Genomic DNA, 17901 nt, shown 5'->3' with positions numbered 1-17901 from the left:
ATCATTGTGACTCACGACAGTCCAAATTCCCTCAGAGCTAATGCCGTCGAGATCAGCTCAGGTTGTGACATCTGTGAGACTTTATCGGATTTCGCAAGAAGGAAACAGAGAGGTCTCAGCATACTCAGTGCCAATGGTTGTGTCACCAATGTGACATTAAGGCAACCAGCTTCATCAGGAGCAATTGTGACATTACACGGACGTTACGAGATCCTCTCATTGCTTGGATCAATCTTGCCTCCACCAGCACCACTTGGAATAACTGGTCTGACCATTTACTTAGCCGGACCTCAAGGACAGGTTGTTGGTGGAGGAGTGGTTGGTGGGTTAATCGCGTCTGGTCCTGTTGTTATCATGGCTGCATCTTTCATGAATGCTGTTTTTGATCGTCTTCCTATGGACGATGATGAAGCTGCTTCTATGCAAAACCAGCAGTACTACCAGAATGGAAGATCCCGTCCTTTAGATGACATTCATGGACTGCCTCAAAATCTGCTCACTAATGGAAACTCCGGTTCTGATATTTACTCTTGGGGGCCTGCACAGCGTGCTATGTCGAAACCTTAATACAGCTCTCTAATCTCCACGTTTCATCATAATATCAGAGTGCCTGAGTCTTATTATCTAATTTACCTTGGAATCAAAGATCGATGTTTCTGTAGGTAGACAGAACCATAAGTTTGTTTAAAACTGAAGCTTTATCTTCTTCTGTAGTTTGTACCTGCAACAGTAAAAAGAAGAAACTGAAAAAAACACAAGTAACTGTTTAAGAATCTTAAGCAGAATCCTCTAATTTAATACGCAAATATTACAACAATTTTATCCTTGATCCAAATCCAGTAATAACAAGACATAGCAATTGCAATTGTACCGTTCCAGCAATTATTTAGGAAACTAAGCTTGCAACCAACTTCTGATTTTACTTTACGCTCATCCCAGTTTCAACATGTTATCTAATCTCTAAATCTCTAGAGGATTTTTGAGGCTTTTGCTAACAAGATTCAAACTCTTGGGGTTTCAAATATCTGGGGGAGTTACGAAATACACGCGGTTTCTCATGTTTATGATTGGATACTTATGAGAAATACATGCGGTTTCTCATGTTTATGATTGGATACATGCGGTTTCTCATGTTTATGATTGGATACTTTCATGAGTAATGCCAAAAACATTAGTACGTCTATTTCCTTGAAGATCATAGCCTATTATCCTATTTCCAGTATATAACTACCTTGAATTAAAATCAATACTTCTGTAGTTCTGTAGGTAGAATAACATATTTGGTGAACCTGAAGCTTATCTTCCATGTACTTATATCTAGCCAGTAAAGAGGAAAATATGTGAATTTTTTCTCCTTCTACCTCACGGAAAACTTAGTAGATAAACCATAAACGCATAGAAAACCCGAATGATAAACTAACCTTCAAGAACATGTAGACGGAGTTCCAAAAGATTGTTCTGGATTTGGAACAATCACTTGTGCATATCCAAATCAACTTTCTCTATCAAGTTTTCTATTGAAATATTCCCTTTTGGACACTTCCCTGTATTGATCACACACAACATAGGTACTATACATGGTCAGAGTGAACTGCAAAGCATGCCATGGCTTTGATTAGAAATAAAGACTCAGAACCATGCTTGCCATAAATTTCCATTGTTAGTGCAACACATGCATAGGCCTTAACTACGTCTCCGACCAACAATATAGACATATGCAAATGTACAAGACTGACAACAACCAGCAACATCATCAAAATATTTTCATCACCAGTTTCTCCATTAACTTATTATTATACCAAAAAGCAAGAATTTCTCAGAAAATGAAGACAAGATATTAATAACCCTCATAGCGGTTATTTCAGTAGCAAAAAAACAGCAGAAGCGACTAGTAGACTTGCTGCACAGCAGAACACAAGCATCATACCAACATACTCACTCTGGTGCGTGGACAATCCATATGCCTACTTTACAAGAGTGATTTGGAACCTAAAATGGGCTTGAGAAAAGATTGCTAATTGCTCACCTAGGAAGCTTTTTGTGGAATCTTGTATTCACATACATGGCTTATATTGCTGCTCAGATAGCATGACCTGGACGAAACCTATAGAATAAGACTATCAGGTGTGGTTTTAAGAGAGTGTATCTTTTGTATATGAACTATGCATTATTAACAATATAAGAAATCGGTATAATACCTTATCTTCGGCTACATCCCCAGAAGATCAGAACTATGAAGTTGCTTATTTCTCTGTTAGATAAGTGTAACCGATCCTAGTTGTAGCATCAAACAATTCATCGAACTGAGCAGTAGCAAACCTGATTTTATTGCAGAGACATCCCAGTTTAAAATACCGAGTAAGCTGTAAATCTCTGTAGATTTAGGATGTCTTTTCCCACAAGATACAAACTCATGAACTTCAAAATCCACTTCAATCGAACTGCAGCCAACTTCTTTCTCCATTTGTCTTTCCTTCATCAAAAGCCTCTGCTCAACTGCCTCTTCGAACAAGCCATAAGAAGCATATGCGTTAGACATGAGCACATAACCACAAGTTTCATCTGGATCCAGCTTCTTCAAACAGTTTGCTGCGCGTTTAGCCATCTCAACATTACCGTTTTTCCTGCAAGCTGCAAGCAAAGAACTCCATATAATAGCATCTTCCTCCACTGGCATCTTCTTTATCAATGATTCTGCTTCATCAAGGTGCCCCGCTCCACCCAGCACATTAACCATGCAAGTGTAGTGTTTTATTGATGGCTCAATCATATATTTATCTCTCATTAATCTGAAAAACTCCCCAGCTTTATGTACATCCCCAGAGTAAGCACAAGCTGTTAAAACACCAATGAAGCTGACTGAATCCGGTTCCAAGCCATAACGCTCTAACTCCAAGAACAAATCCATAGCCCTTTCCTCGCATCCATTATTCGCTAGACCAAGAATCATAGAATTCGAACACAATAATTGCTTCTTCTTAGGAGCACACTCAAACTCCTTTAGACCTTCCTCAATACACCCGCACTTGCAGTACATATCTATGAGTGCTGTAATAACTATACTATTCAATTCAAATCTATTCCTAATTATATATTCATGTATCCATCTCCCTTGCTCGTTAGCTCCAAGGTATGCACAAGCATTCAACAAACTCACCATTGTAAACCCATCAGGTTTCACATCTCTCTCCTGCATCTCACGAAACATCTCCAACGCATCCTTAAATTTACCATTCCTCACAAACCCACTAATCATAGAGTTCCAAGAAACTTCATTCCTCTGCGGCGTTTCATCGAACAGCTTCTGTGCCTGATCAATCAATCCACTTTTAGCAAGACCCATCATCATCGAATTCCAAGCAACAACATCAAAACCAGTCATCCCCATAAAGATTCTCCAAGCTTCAACAACACACCCACAAGTCACGTACATATGCAGCATCGTATTCCGTATAAATGAGTCGTCTTCAACCCCCTCTTTAATAACCCTCCCGTGCAATTGCCTCCCATCACGAGCTCGCCCAAGTCTACCATATGCTTTGAACACCGAAGGATAAGTCAATCTCTGCGGCTTCACATACGGAGAAGAACACAACATATCGATGAAAATAGAAACCGCCATCTCTGGATACGAGCTCCGTGAGAAACCACGGATTATAGTGTTCCACACGAATTGGTTCTTGTGAATGATCCTTGTGAATACCAAATAAGCGTAATTCATATCTGACGGAGACGCGCAGCAGAAGGCGAGGACACGGCTCGCGGCAACAGTATCTGAGATTAAACCGGTTTTGATGAGATTGGCGTGAACTTGCTTGAGTTCTCTCATCGTACTACATTGTGTGTCTATCAATCGGAGATAAGAAGCCGGTGACGAAATCGCCGGTACTGTCACACCTGAGTAGCATAAGATCGTCGGAGACATTTTTCACCCGCCGGAAGTTTAAAGGTGAGACATTTATGGGAAAAACAAAAACTTATCCTTTTGCGGGAGATTACACACGTGTGGGAATATTGAACAACAAAACCACACGTGTGGTAATACTGAAGAACAGAACCACACGTGTGGGAATATTGGACAACAGAACCACACGTGTTTGGGTTTTTTGAATTTTCTGAACTTAAACGATTCAATCAACAAGAAGAGAGTACGAAGTTTCAACAATGTGTCTAGTTATTTCAGCAAAAGTGACATGATTATTTCATAAATTGACCAGCTAGGATAGGAGCAAATCTCTTTTAAGAGTACAAGTTCAAGGCAAAATCACCAAAACGAGCAAAAGAACCAGGCTTTATCTCTCTATTGCTTCATATCTGCAGAGCATCAGCAATGGATCCTGCGAGGCTCAAGACTTCGAAAGGAGCTTTGTTTCCTATGGCCTTAACCGTCTGTGGACAAGAATCCGTGATCCAGAAGTAAGCAAACGCTTCTTCCAATCCTAATTCGAAGAAACAATAATGCAGACTTCAGTTTTAAAAAATAAAACAAAATGTAAATAGAACAATGAACAAAGTCAGTTACTCTTACACAGATACTTACCATTGTTCTTGTGGGTGAAACGCTCCCACGAGCTCTTTGGGAAGACACCGTGAGTTACATAAGCACTCACCTTCGCGGCTCCATGAGCTGCCAATACTTTCTGTGTGACAAAAAAGAAAGTGAAACAGTTAAGACGAATGAAACCGCCATTCTCTTGACAATTTCAGACTAGATTCTCATAAAACATCATCTGCAGATTAAAGAAATGACAAGTATTTTCGATCAAAACTAGTCTGAACTTGGAATGTTAGCACAAATTAGAATGAAAGACTTAATTAAGTTTGACATAAAAGCATGTCCTTAGTTTTTAACTTAACACTTGTGTGTTTAAGAAGTCATTGAAGATTGCTATAGGTAGATGCAAAATGCAGGGAGATTGTTCATGAGGGTTACGATACCTGGCATTCGATGAGTGTACCCCCAGACTGCACAAGATCATCCACGATAACAACGTGACAACCAGCGGGGTTACCTTCCTTCAGCCTGACTATTCTCTTATCGCCTTCACGAACCTTTGTGCACACAACCTATTATGATCCAAGATTGAGATCCATTAGATATCGTGAAGGTCATAAATATGTTCAAATGAAGATGAATGAAATATCAGATTAGATAGCTACACACCGTGGGGTACTGATCCAAGAGCTTGTGGAAACGCTTCCAGGCTCCATCATCTGGAAATGCAACTATGACCTGCAAACAAAAGGAATCAACTATAGTTGAAGGAGACAAAAACAAACACAAAGAATAGTCACTAAAAACACAACTGGGACACAATCAGTAACAGTTTTGCCCCTTCTGAACTGGATAAAACTAACAAAGATTTCATGAACTAACTTTCTCAGTTTCGGGAAGCTGCTGAAGGCGTTTAGTCAACAACGGGATACCAGTCTCAAACAAAGGAAGAACCTGGTCAGCAAAGTAAAACCTTTCCTGCAAAACATGAACATATATATAGAGAGAGAGTGATGAACCTGAATTCCACAAATAAATGTAGCAAAACTTGGAGATAAATCAGAAGTAAAAATAAACAAAACCTGCAGAGCGTGGATGTCATAGATGATAACACTAGTCGGACCTCCACGTGAAATAGGGATATTAGAGACAATCCTTGCCATGGTAACAGCAGTTGCTACCTCTCCTTCCTCTTCCATTCTCTCAAAAGAGCCAGTGGGGAAGAAAGGCAACACCAAAGTGAAGGAAGCGACAAACAAGCGAGGGAGCAAGTAAATAACAGAGATCTGCTCAAAGATAACCGCAGGAGAACTGAATGAAGCAAGGAAGGCAACGTGCTGTCCTCGGATGCCATGTGCGTTGTTGATAAACAGATTGGGGAATCCATCAGCAAAACTCCTGAAAATCATATATATATATATATATATATATATAACAAATGACCAAAACACAATTCAATCCAATATATATAAGCCACAAATATCAAACAGCCACACAAACAAAACACAGAATCTGGAGCAGAACAACAAAAAGGGAATATTTTGAGCAGAGTTAAACCCAAATTTCAGAATAAAGATACGATTTTTACTGAACCTAAACTCACATAAACCCATCAAAACATATCAAAGAAGAGAACGGAGAAAATGAGGGAGGGGGAAGAAAGATCACCTCCAGTTGATGGATTGAAGAGTGATATGGTCAGATTCAGAGGCGATATTGCGAGCAAGCTCTTCGCACTCTAAGCAGTAAAAGAGATGAACTTTCTTCTTCTGTAATTCAGAGACGATGGCGTCTTTACAAATCTTGGTCTCCATGATGCTCTTGTTGTTGGCTGCGTTCTCAGACATTAGTGAGCGCCGTGCAAGAGTTCGGATGTGTTTGCTACGGAATCGGATACACCCAAAAAAAGAGGGTTTAAAGTGTTTTTTTTCTTTCTTTCTTTCTCCCAAAAGCCCACGTTTTTAATTTATTTTCCGCTGACAATATTTGATTCCTTTTACACTTTATTTCTGCACCCCAAAAATTTATTATTTGATGATTTTGTTTTAAAATTTATTTCAAATAAAAGGAAAACTATACTTTACTGACTGTAAAATTTCATTCATGTTGCCAATTCTTTCCAATATTGAATATTTTTCTTTCTCACAAGTCAAAACTTTTATTACTTTTTTTATTTTATTTAAACTTCTTGAACGGCATGAACCAACGCAATTAGCCCAAATATGCATTAGTCAATAGTCATACATTTGGAAAGAATAACATTTGACTAGGTAAATTATGCCTTAATGGATGACTAATTTGAGAAATTTTATAATTTTGAACCGAAAGAGATTTGAACGTAACAAAAAAAAATCTAATCCCAAAAGAGTAACTTCAGTTTGATTCCTTACACTTTATTTCTGCACCCCAAAATCTATTTGACGATTTTGTTTTCAAAAAAAAATCAAATAAAAGGAAAACTATACTTTACTACTGGCACTAAAATTTCATTTATGTTGCCATTCCTTCAAATAATCATGTAAAGAAACTGTATTGATCTCATCAACTACATTCAAATATTCATCAGTTTTATGAAAGAGACAGGTACTGAAATCTATATAGCATAAGTAAGTTGACAAGGTTCTGCAGTTACATTACATGAACCCTTCTTTGGCTCCTATTTAAGACCAAAGAGGAAGTAGTATTTGATGTTCACCATCAACAATGTCTAACCCGAAAGAGACAGACAATGACACATTTCATAACCATGAGGGACAGTCCCGAGAAGTTGAGAGGGTTCTGAAGTCCCATGAATTCCTACGTCACTCCTAAGCAAAACAATCATTCTACACCAAATCTCTTTGCTTTCATCACTACTAACAAGACTTTGTTTTTCTTCTTCCCATAAAAATGCCAACTTCCCATAGTATTCAGCCATTGCAATATAGCCTTGAGGTTTGCCAAGATCCAAACCATAAACCACTTTCCATAGCATCAGTTTAGAGTCATACCACATTAACCCGAATCTGGAGAAGTAAACGTAAAGCAAATTGTCAATCACGCACTTTCCTGTGGCCAGCCACTCATCATTAAGCATTTCGGATCTCTGACAAGAACCATCTCTAGTATCATACGTAGTCACTTCACGAGGACATAGAGCATAAACCTTTCTGTCTAGTGTAACATTTACCCCATATTTCCATATGCAACTTTCTTTTTCATCGGGAGTCGGAGCTGCTTCCCAAGTTTGCGTCTTTAGGTCAAATATTTCCGCTGGAATATCGCCGTCTCTACATCCTCCGATCACATAGATCTTACCTCCAACTAGTCCTACGCCGTTGTACCGTCGCTTCACTAACAAGCTAGGTCCTTGACGCAACTCTTCAGATAGGGTGTCAAGAATCCATAAGCTTGATGAAGGAATGTCGGATCCGGGAATCAAGAAGATCTCTGGACCAACGGCGATCATGTGAGAAGAACGAAAAGGCTCGGAAGGATTCGAGAAGTCTTTTATCGATTCAAAGAGATTCTCAGTCGTACTGTACTCAGTCCTGCGAAGAGCGTACGCTGCGTACCAGTAGTCGTATATGGGACGATAGGTTACGTCCATGAAACAGATATAAACAGAATCTTTTCCGAGTAAAGATCGAGTCTCTTGAATCTCATTCGAGCGAACAAGACTTCTCAAGTTCTTGCAGACGCAACAGAGGATTGGGTAATACCGTTTTGGTACGCGTGCTAAGACGTTTAAAACCATGTCCAATGGCAGTGAAAACAATGACGGCGAAGACGACGGTGGATGGTTGGTTTTTCGCGGTGGTTCGTCAGCGTTAGAAGCGGCGAGGTGAGACATGGAGCTTAGTTTGAAGTGGAAGACTTAAGAGAATGAGAATCTTTCAGAGGAATTGAGATTTTTATTCAATTTGGTTATATAGCCAAAAACCATAAACCGGCTTATTTCTTCTATGATTCAGTTTTAATCGGTTAAAATCGGTTTATAATTTGAGTTGGTGTAATAAGTGTTACGTCTTTCTTTAGTTCTTGAACCCTCAAAAGAAACAATCTTGGAGGTTATAAAAGAGCTTCATCTTTGACATTTTTCTTAATCATACATTGGAAAAAAGAGTCTTTAATTTAGAGAAACTTATAATCTTTTGCTTTCATTTGAATCGGTTTAGTAGAAAGAGACAAGAAAAACACAGCAACGCCTATGTAACTGAGTGAGATACAGTCACACACACAAACCTTGATAAGCAGCAGAGCACATTCATAATTCTGTAGACACAAACTGTAAATGACTAACGAAAACATCATCATTCACCATCAAGTATCAACATTATATCAATTGTGTTTGAACCGAAAGAGAAAGACAATGCAGCAATCTATAGCCGCGAGGAACAATACCGAGAAGTTGAGATGGTTCTACAGTCAAATGATACCTTTACTTAACTCCTATAGTCCTATCCAAAACAATCATTTATTGTATACCAAAGAAAGTACTACACACTTATCGTCTACAATAGATGTCAGAGTTTAACCAAGAGACAGACAGTGGTAAAGACTATAGCTGTGAGGAACAATCCGGAGAAGTTGAGAGGGTTCTGCAGCTCCATTGAATCCTTCTTCACTCCTAGCCAAGCCAATCATTCTACACCAAATCTCTTTGCTTCCACGAAAAAGAAGACTTGGTTTCTCCCATAGAAACGCCAACTTCCCATAGTATTCAGCCATTGCAACGCCTTGAGGTTTGCCAAGATCCAAATCATAAACTACCCTCCATAGCCTCAGTTGAGAGTCATACCACATTAACCCGAATCTAGAGAAGTAAACGTAGAGCACATTGTCTATAACACAAACTCCTGTCTTCCACCAATTGTCATTAGGCAACTCAAACGTCTCACAAGAACCATCTCTAGGATCATAAGCAGTCATGCCATGATGAAAGCTTAAAGCACAAACCTTCCTGTCTACTGAAACCTTTGCNGAGGAACAATCCGGAGAAGTTGAGACGGTTCTGCAGCTCCATTGAATCCTTCTTCACTCCTAGCCAAGCCAATCATTCTACACCAAATCTCTTTGCTTCCACGAAAAAGAAGACTTGGTTTCTCCCATAGAAACGCCAACTTCCCATAGTATTCAGCCATTGCAACGCCTTGAGGTTTGCCAAGATCCAAATCATAAACTACCCTCCATAGCCTCAGTTGAGAGTCATACCACATTAACCCGAATCTAGAGAAGTAAACGTAGAGCACATTGTCTATAACACAAACTCCTGTCTTCCACCAATTGTCATTAGGCAACTCAAACGTCTCACAAGAACCATCTCTAGGATCATAAGCAGTCATGCCATGATGAAAGCTTAAAGCACAAACCTTCCTGTCTACTGAAACCTTTGCCGGAGTGATCCATGTGAAACGCCCTTGTCTCTCAGGGATTCGTGCTACTTCCCAAGTTTGCGTCTTTAAGTCAAATACTTCCGCTGAAACACCGTCTCCTCTGCATCCTCCGATCACATAGATCTTACCACGGACTAGTCCAACACAATTGTACGTTCGGTTCACTAGCAAACTAGGTCCTTGACGAACCTTTCCAGATTGGGTGTTAAAGATCCTAAAGCTTGATGAGGCATTACTAGTTCCTGGAATGAAGAAAATCTCAGGACCAACGGCGAAGACGGAAGAAGAGCAACGACAATGCTCAGGAAGGAAAGAGAAATCGACGGAGGCGAAGACATTTTCAGTTGTAGTACTTTCCTCAATCCTGCGGAGATTGAACCAGTGATAAGTCTGAGTAGATATAAAGCAGATATAAACAGAATCTTTTCCGAGGGAAGATCGAGTCTTGTATATATCAGCCGAGAGAACAAGACTACGCAAGTTCTTGGAGACGCAACAGAGGATTGGGTATAACCGTTTTGGTACGCAGGCTAAGACGTTCAAAACGAGGTCGCGTGGCAGTGAAGAAAACGATGACGGCGACGACATTGAAGATGATGGCGGTTGGTTGGTTTTTGGCGGTGGTTCGTCGCCGTTAGAAACGGCGAGGTTAGTCATGGAGTTTTAGTTCGAAAGTGGTGTAGCAGTAGCTACGATAACACAAAGTCCTTGTTTAGTCAAAGAATTCCCAAGAACAATGTCCTCTTGATGCGTTGAGAACTCGTAAGTTCTGCCGTAACAAGGAAGTTTTAGAGTTTAAAAGCTCTTGATTATAATTCAATAATAAGGTGACTTACATCGTAATAGGTTGTTCTCTTATATAGAGAATACAAAGCCTATTCTAACTTAGAAAAGAAGAAACTTAACTAAAAAGAAAAGGAAGTAATACATAATTATAATGTGAAAACTGATATGTTAAAACAGAGGAAAAAAAAGGAAGCAGAGTAAAGAGGAAAGCTTCTAGCTGCTCCCTGCATCAGAAAGAGAAGACTAAAGAGAGATTAAACAAAAAAAAGAACTTGAGAAGACTAGAGAGCATAAAAGAGAATCTTGTTAATCTTTCAATTTGTGTTTCCGTTTATATAGCCAAAAAAACCATAACCGGTTTATTTTTCTCCGATTCAGTTTTAATCTGTTACAACCGGTTTATAACTTTTTTTGGTATTCGACTTAGCTTTTATAACTCTGTTTTCAGTAAGAACTAAGAACTTGGATACAATAACTCTGTTTTCAGTAAGAACTTGTATACAATAACTCTGTTTTCAGTAAGAACTTGTATACAGTAACTATTCATACTAAATGTGCACATTTGATCCCAAAAAGTCTTTCATAGAAGAAACACACTAAAAATATTTTAAAGATACCAAAGCCAGTGAGAAATTTAGATTTTTGAGTAAGCAGCCAAAATACATGGCAGAATTAACCCAATCTTTCTCTCTTTTTGTTTCCTATGTCTTTGTTGAGATACAAAGGTTTTGCCTCAAGTGTAAATTGTAACTCAAAAAGCATTAACTCGATGGTTCGTTTACTTGTCGTATTTTTTACCTGCACTCTTTATAAATATGTTATTGCTCCTATCTATTTTCTTAGTTCTTGACCCTAAGGAAACAATTAATCTATGAGATTATAAAAGAGCATATATGACTGTTAACATGGTCTTGCATCATAGATTGAAGAAGAATCGTTATGAAATATAAACTTGTTCTGTAGATTCGGTTTAGTAGACAGAGACAAGAGAAACAGCAGCAACTCCTATGTACCTGACGAGTGAAAATACAATCACACAAAACTTGCTAAGTGCAGCAGCACATTCATAATCCTGGAGACTACATGCAAACTGTATTGAAACTTAATCAAATGAGTAACGAAAATATCATCATTTACAATCAAGTATCAACCTAAAGAGAAAGACAATAATGCTGCAATCTATTAAGCCTCGACTCGAGGAACAACACCGAGAAGTTGAGATGGTTCTACAGTCTAATGAATCCTTACTTCACTCCTATCCAAAACAATCATTCTACACCAAAGAGAGTACTAAACATTTATTGTCAACAATAGATCTCGAGTTCAACCAACCGACAGACAATGGTGAAAACTAAAGGTGCGAGGAACAATCCGGAGAAGTTGAGACGGTTCTGCAGCTCCATTGAATCCTTCTTCACTCCTAGCCAAGCCAATCATTCTACACCAAATCTCTTTGCTTCCACGAAAAAGAAGACTTGGTTTCTCCCATAGAAACGCCAACTTCCCATAGTATTCAGCCATTGCAACGCCTTGAGGTTTGCCAAGATCCAAATCATAAACCACTCTCCATAGCCTCAGTTCAGTGTCATACCACATTAAACCGTAACTAGAGAAGTAAACTTAGAGCACATTGTCAATAACACAAACTCCTGACTTCCACCATATTCCAAAAGGCAACTCAGATGACTCACAAGAACCATCTCTAGTATCGTAACATGTCAGGCCTTGGACTAAGCTTACAGCACAAACCTTTCTGTCTAGTGGAGCACCTATCCCATGAATCCATATGCGACTCTCTTCGTCATGGGGACACAGAGCTGGTTCCCAAGCTTCCGTCTTTAGATTAAAGCTTTCCGCTATAGGATCGTCTTCTCTGCATCCTCCTCCGATCACATAGATCTTACCCCCGACTAGTGCTACGCAATTGTAAGTTCGATACGCTATCAAACTAGGTCCTTGACGAACATTTCCAGATTGGGTGTCAAAGATCCTAAAGCTTGTTGAGTAATGATTAGTTCCGGGAATGAAGAACATCTCAGGACCATAGGCGACGACGGAAGTAGAGCGACGACAAGGCTCCGGAAGGAAAGAGAAATCGACGGAGACGAGGACATTCTCAGTGTTACTTTTCTCAACCCTGCGGAGATTGAACCAGTGGCAGTGATACGTATAGGTAAAAATATTTTCTTCATCTATAGTTCCGTCCTTGACGCAGAAATAAAGAGAATCTTTTCCGTGGGAAGATCGAGTCTCTTGAATCTCATCCGAGCGAACAAGACTACGCAAGTTCTTGGAGACGCAACAGAGGATTGGGTATAACCGTTTTGGTAGGCGGACTAAGATGTTCAAAACGAGGTCGCGTGGCAGTGACGTAAACGATGACTGCGACGACATTGGCGGTTGGTTGGTTTCTTGCGGTGGTTTGTGACGATTGTCGCGGTTAGAAACGGCGACGTTAGTAGTAGTCATGGAGTTTAGTTTGAAAGAGAAGACCAGAGAGAGATTAAAAAAAAGGAAACTTGAGAATAAAGAGAAGCTTTTCAATCTTTCACATGAATTGCGATTTTTTATTCAATCTTTGTTTCTCTGTTTATATAGCCAAAGAACCATAACCGGTTTATTTTTCTCCGATTCTGTTTTAGTCTGTTAAAACCGGTTTAAAGATAGCAAATACAGTATAGCCAAAATACATGGCAGAATTTATTAACCCAATTTTTCTCTCTTTTTTTTGCTCTTTTATAAATACGCTAATGTTCCTTTCTATTTTCTTAGTTTTTGACCTTTGGGAAACAATCTACGAGATTATAAAAGAGCATGATTGTTATTTGTTAACATGGTCTTGCATCATAAATCGAGAGTTCAAGTGAGTGAACATTTCGAAGGAATTGAGGTTTAATTCAATTTGGTTTCGCTTATATAAGCCAAAAACCAAATTTCGGTTTCTTCTCCCCAATAGATTTAGTCGGTTAAATCCGGTTTATATATGTTGGCTTAGACATAGATGAGCATGAGACTTAGCTTAAAAGATCAAACTCTGCTACAACTCTATCTACTACAAGATCAAACTCCAATAAGGAAACATACGACTAATCTCAAAATTTTGATCTGCAAGAGTCGTTCAAAAAATATTTAAAATATCCCACAGCTAGAGATTTGAGTAAACCATTCAAAGAACATGACATAAACCAATCTTTCTCTTGAGTCTTTGTAGGAGGTTGTAAAATTACTTTTATTAGCTGCATCAAATACCGCTTTGACGTTCTGAAAAATCACCATCATCATCATCACAACACTTTAGCAGATTGGGCTGCAAAGTATTTGGTCTAATTGTAAAATGTAACTTTGAGCATCATAGCTAGTTAGCTACCAGTTGTGTTTGATTCTTAACATGGTTCTTGATCGTATACAATGAAGAACAAACTTTAAAAGAACATATTTGTTCTGTGTAGATTGTGCAAGCAGCTGGATAATTCAATTGGAACTGCTTGTCGTCTCTTAGATCTGCAAGATCAAGAAAGTTTGATCTTATAGACCACATTACATCTCTTACACTTGTTGATGTGAGATTTTTCTAACATATATTCAAGACAGAACAAATTGGTTCATTATCTTCAACTTAATTTTGGTTGCAGAAAAAAATATAATGTGGCAAAAGAACTATAATCTCAACCTTTTTTGGAATGTTCTCAAAGCTAGCTAGGCCTGCTTATAAGTGAGAAATTAGCAAGAATGAAAACATATGCTACTCTGTAACTCAATGGTTAAACTTTTATTACTTTTTGTTTTATTTAAACTTCTTGAACGACATGAACCAACTCAATTAGCCCAAATATGCATTAGTCATACATTCAGAAAGAGTAACATTTGACTATATAATTCTGCTTTCATTTTCCTTAATAGATGATTAATTTGAGAAATTTTATAATTTTGAACCGAAAGATATTTGAACTTAACATAAAGAAATCTAATCCAATGTATTTGATGAGGTCAAAACCTTTGATTACTCTGCAATATTAAAATTAAACCTTGATTAGTGTGACTATGACCTTTTGACACTGACACTGCAAATTACTAGCTCATAAAAATATTATATATAGGTCCCTATGTCCCTAATCCTACTCTTACAACTCTCTTGTTGGCAAGAACTTGGTCAATTTGATAGTAATAGTCTTAACAAAACCAAAAGTTTCCACTCACCAATATTGTGCTCCAATAATGATTAATCAACAAGACCAAAGTCACCAAACATATATTAACTTCATTACTTTTAAACTTATATTCACTCGAGAGAAAGAAAATATCAATTTTCCGATAAAATTTTAAAGAAGTTGAATTATATACACATAAATAATGACGTGGAGCCATGTGTGTACACACGACAGCACGAGAACCAGTCATGTTCGGCTCTCAATAATCCATCCCACTGTCCTCCATCTTAAGCTAACGCAACACATCGTTACGTGAATCACACGCACCACTCGAAGCCAGATCCACCATCCGATCATTCCATCTAAGTCTCATCCCATGGTTCAGCCGTCGGATGAACCCTTCGCTACGTCGTTCACAGTAATCCAAGAAGCTAACCACAGACACAGACTTAGACTCCTTATCCTTCCAATGCCCACCACCTAACATACCAAAATGACTTCGTTTTCGTCCCTCCACGGCCAAATACTCCACCATGCCGGCGACAAGCTCCGGCGAAGCTCCCGACTCGTCTCTCCATAGCCATATCCTAACCATAGAACGTTGCAATGCAGATTCCACAGCGTTGCTAAACGTTCTTCTTTCCATTAAAGACGATGAGCTTAATCTGATCACATACTCTCCATGACTTGCACCTGAAGTTACCAAGAACTTCTCGACTTCATCACTGCTGTTTCCACAGAATCGGACCGTCACGTGGTTTACAGGCTTCCGGAGACGATGAGGAACACCCTCGTAGAGAAACCTCTCTACAAAGTAGCTCGTATCAAGCAAAATCCGCACTGCGGTGTCATCAGATTCGAAGAAGAGGGCGAATCTTTTACCGGAAGGAGAATCTTTAGCATCGTTGATGATAGTTATGGAGAAACCTTTTGAGGCCTCATGGTTTGCCCACAAGGAGATTGCTCCAACGAGAATTACAGTGAAAATCCGTAGAAGAATACTTGAATCTGATTCCGATGTTGAGCTTTCGGTAGTGGGTTTGGTGGCTAGGAAAGGTTGAAGAAGAGTCTGATCCGCCATTGACACAATATGGACAGGTGTCTACATTGAGATAGAGGGAGAGAGAGTCGTGTTACGGTTTTGTAATGGTAACGAATTGAGACAGAGACATATAACGAATCTATTGTAATGGACAACTAAATTCTGATCATGTCTTTCACATGGAAAGGATAATGTACACGCAAGAGGATGTTATATATACACATTACTGACAAGGACAAGTTCTGAATAAATCGTAATGTACTAATAGGGATGTCTTTAGATCGGGTTTTTTTTTTTGTGGCGTGAAGTAATCCCTAAAACCCGGTTACTTTGTTCCGTGGGAAAAAACAAGCTTTTAAGACTTTACATCTGTTTCTTCCATAACTGCGCCAGATCTGTACACTTAGTTTACCATTGATGGTGGGTTAGAGTTTCCAGCTAGTGTGGCTTTAAGAGGACTCTTCTGCAACGTTCTTGGAGTTACCGTTTTCTCTCAGATTCTCGATAAGATCCGTTGTGTAAGACCAATCTGAATCAGGCACAGCTATGTTCCATATGCTTGAAAAGAGTTGCTCCTGTATGATCCATAAATACAAGTTCAAATTGGTGGACTTAAGACTCTAAAGAGACTGCATTTTGATTCCATTTATCAAGAAACAGAGGATTTTGTATTTAATAACTTACGTGACCATTGGAGTCTTGACCGTCATCATGGTGGGAGACTTCTGGAAACAATTGCTTTTCTTCCTTCATAGGACTTGGAGTCTGCATGCATGAAGCAAGAGCAGACTTCCCTTGGATCTCTGCATATGCCAATGAAGCAGCTTTCCCACTGTTGAATTTCTCCCATATTTTACCATTGAAGGTCTGCAGAAACACACAGTACGTATAATCTGTTAACTATAACAATCTCAAGCCACTGAATCGGAAAATTACCATATCCCACAATACATGGTCAATAGTGAAGAGAAAAAGGTAAAAACCTGTTGGAAGGGAACGATGTGCAATGGAGACACCATGTTGATAAAAGCGTGACCCATGTTGCATTTATTCTGTATCCAGGAAAAAAGCTTGATCGTCAGTAAGTTCTCAGGTCATACAAAAGCATAATGAGTCCACTCTCTTATAGTATAGTACCTTAACGTCTATAGGTAAGCACAGAAAGTCATAGTCTCCCTTATGCTTTTCGTCAACTTCAGCCACCAGCATCTTGTAAGTATACCTTAAAATACAAAGCATTTGAGAGTTAAAACATATAACAAAGTGTACCTTAAAGAAGATCTTAGATTGAGATCAATATAACGCTTACTTATTTGGGATGTTTTTAATGATTAATGTAGTCCGCATATCATCTCCACTACCAACTTTATCTAAGTCAATATGATATCTCCCACCATCTATGAACTGATTCTGATTGTGAGTCTCCTGGTTATGGATCCTACCCTGCTCAGCAAAAGGCTCAGGCCTTTGTAATCCTCTATTCCCACCGAAAGGAGCTGTAGGCATTGAAGACATGCCAAAGCCAGTGAAATCCCGTTCGCTATAGTTTCCCGGTAGACTAACACCAAGGCCTGGTTTTCTATGAGCATTGATGTAGTTTTTGCTGATTCCCATATCACCAAATCCAAGGGGTATCTCTGTTGATCCTGGGTAGCGATTCATATGGGTATTAAAATGAATGCTTGAGGGAGCAGAGCCCACATGATGCTGGTATTTTCCAAGCAATGAAACTTGTCTCTCAGCAAATGGAAAACCACTCCTGACAGGGAAAGGACGTTCAGTAGATGATGATGATGATGACGACGACACTCCAATGTAACCAGGATAATTCATATGCTGAGGAGGGCTTCCCCAGCGATAGCGGTGATCAGATGAAGTCCCAAATCCTGAGGTGTGTGGAGCAGCAAACCTCATGGAGTTGGAAATCCCCCCTGCTATATGCTCTGGCAATGAATGGGGTTGCCCATAGGAAACGTTGTGCATCAAACCCTTGTTCAGGATAGTTTGGTTTGGATGATTCAATAGCCCTTGGTCATTATTATTGACTGGTGAAAA

General features: G+C 39.1%; 7 protein-coding genes and 1 pseudogene across 9 annotated transcripts in view; 1 reads left to right on the top strand and 7 right to left on the bottom strand.

Moving 5' to 3' along the window:
* On the top strand, positions 4 to 627 carry LOC104782799 (AT-hook motif nuclear-localized protein 16-like; the record flags this gene model as incomplete). The annotated part of the gene is made up of 1 exon (XM_019244254.1): positions 4 to 627. A coding segment is annotated over one exon (564 nt), but the record flags the coding sequence as incomplete, so codon positions are not given.
* LOC104782800 (pentatricopeptide repeat-containing protein At2g42920, chloroplastic-like) lies at positions 446 to 4073 on the bottom strand. Of its 2 annotated transcripts, none has more exons than XM_010507834.1 (5): positions 2199 to 4073; positions 2027 to 2104; positions 1422 to 1544; positions 634 to 721; positions 446 to 538 (listed from the first exon to the last, which is right to left on the bottom strand). In XM_010507834.1, the coding sequence occupies exon 1, from the start codon at positions 3923 to 3925 to the stop codon at positions 2255 to 2257; it is 1671 nt and encodes a 556-aa protein (XP_010506136.1). In that variant the 5' UTR covers positions 3926 to 4073; the 3' UTR covers positions 446 to 538; positions 634 to 721; positions 1422 to 1544; positions 2027 to 2104; positions 2199 to 2254. The 2 variants fall into 2 exon arrangements, with proteins under 2 accessions (XP_010506136.1, XP_010506138.1); XM_010507836.2 differs by having other exon boundaries at positions 461 to 550.
* LOC104782801 (ribose-phosphate pyrophosphokinase 4) lies at positions 4150 to 6426 on the bottom strand. Its single transcript, XM_010507838.2, has 7 exons — positions 6164 to 6426; positions 5578 to 5893; positions 5378 to 5473; positions 5165 to 5233; positions 4939 to 5067; positions 4541 to 4640; positions 4150 to 4439 (listed from the first exon to the last, which is right to left on the bottom strand). The coding sequence occupies exons 1-7, from the start codon at positions 6340 to 6342 to the stop codon at positions 4309 to 4311; spliced, it is 1020 nt and encodes a 339-aa protein (XP_010506140.1). The 5' UTR covers positions 6343 to 6426; the 3' UTR covers positions 4150 to 4308.
* Positions 7203 to 8327, bottom strand: LOC104784382 (F-box/kelch-repeat protein At2g44700-like). Its single transcript, XM_010509412.1, has one exon. It carries the CDS (start codon positions 8325 to 8327, stop codon positions 7203 to 7205), a length of 1125 nt encoding a protein of 374 aa, XP_010507714.1.
* Positions 9008 to 10527, bottom strand: LOC104784381 (F-box/kelch-repeat protein At2g44630-like). Its single transcript, XM_010509411.1, has 2 exons — positions 9865 to 10527; positions 9008 to 9451 (listed from the first exon to the last, which is right to left on the bottom strand). Exons 1-2 carry the CDS (start codon positions 10525 to 10527, stop codon positions 9008 to 9010), a joined length of 1107 nt encoding a protein of 368 aa, XP_010507713.1.
* On the bottom strand, positions 11980 to 13125 carry LOC104784380 (annotated as a pseudogene).
* Positions 14895 to 15900, bottom strand: LOC104782802. The gene has a single exon (XM_010507839.1). The coding sequence runs from the start codon at positions 15883 to 15885 to the stop codon at positions 15097 to 15099; it is 789 nt and encodes a 262-aa protein (XP_010506141.1). The 5' UTR covers positions 15886 to 15900; the 3' UTR covers positions 14895 to 15096.
* LOC104782803 (protein MEI2-like 2) overlaps positions 15995 to 17901 on the bottom strand; it is a 4739-nt gene continuing 2832 nt past the window's right edge. Inside the window, exons 10-14 of one of the 2 annotated variants that reach the window (XM_019245044.1) lie at positions 17156 to 17666; positions 16984 to 17068; positions 16830 to 16898; positions 16531 to 16713; positions 15995 to 16421 (exon numbers count right to left, since the gene is read on the bottom strand). In XM_019245044.1, coding sequence (XP_019100589.1) covers positions 16296 to 16421; positions 16531 to 16713; positions 16830 to 16898; positions 16984 to 17068; positions 17156 to 17666 — 974 coding nt within the window. In that variant the 3' untranslated portion in view covers positions 15995 to 16295. Of the gene's footprint in view, positions 16422 to 16530; positions 16714 to 16829; positions 16899 to 16983; positions 17069 to 17155; positions 17756 to 17901 lie in introns of both variants that reach the window. The other variant, XM_010507840.1, reaches the window with a different exon arrangement.

Source organism: Camelina sativa, chromosome 4 (genome assembly GCF_000633955.1).
Source record: "Camelina sativa cultivar DH55 chromosome 4, Cs, whole genome shotgun sequence".
NCBI classification, from domain to species: domain Eukaryota; kingdom Viridiplantae; phylum Streptophyta; class Magnoliopsida; order Brassicales; family Brassicaceae; genus Camelina; species Camelina sativa.
This window is presented reverse-complemented; position numbering and strand designations above follow the sequence as displayed.

What these genes read in the sequence shown, in the direction of transcription:
- LOC104782800 (XM_010507834.1), bottom strand. Translation starts at nt 3,925, where the DNA reads ATGTCTCCGACGATCTTATGCTACTCAGGTGTGACAGTACCGGCGATT.
- LOC104782801 (XM_010507838.2), bottom strand. Translation starts at nt 6,342, where the DNA reads ATGTCTGAGAACGCAGCCAACAACAAGAGCATCATGGAGACCAAGATT. An exon ending in GTACACTCATCGAATGCCAG is followed by an intron (nt 4,641 to 4,938) that starts GTATCGTAACCC and finishes TTTGTCACACAG; the next exon opens with AAAGTATTGGCAGCTCATGG. An exon ending in TTTCACCCACAAGAACAATG is followed by an intron (nt 4,440 to 4,540) that starts GTAAGTATCTGT and finishes TCTTCGAATTAG; the next exon opens with GATTGGAAGAAGCGTTTGCT.
- LOC104784382 (XM_010509412.1), bottom strand. Translation starts at nt 8,327, where the DNA reads ATGTCTCACCTCGCCGCTTCTAACGCTGACGAACCACCGCGAAAAACC.
- LOC104784381 (XM_010509411.1), bottom strand. Translation starts at nt 10,527, where the DNA reads ATGACTAACCTCGCCGTTTCTAACGGCGACGAACCACCGCCAAAAACC.
- LOC104782802 (XM_010507839.1), bottom strand. Translation starts at nt 15,885, where the DNA reads ATGGCGGATCAGACTCTTCTTCAACCTTTCCTAGCCACCAAACCCACT.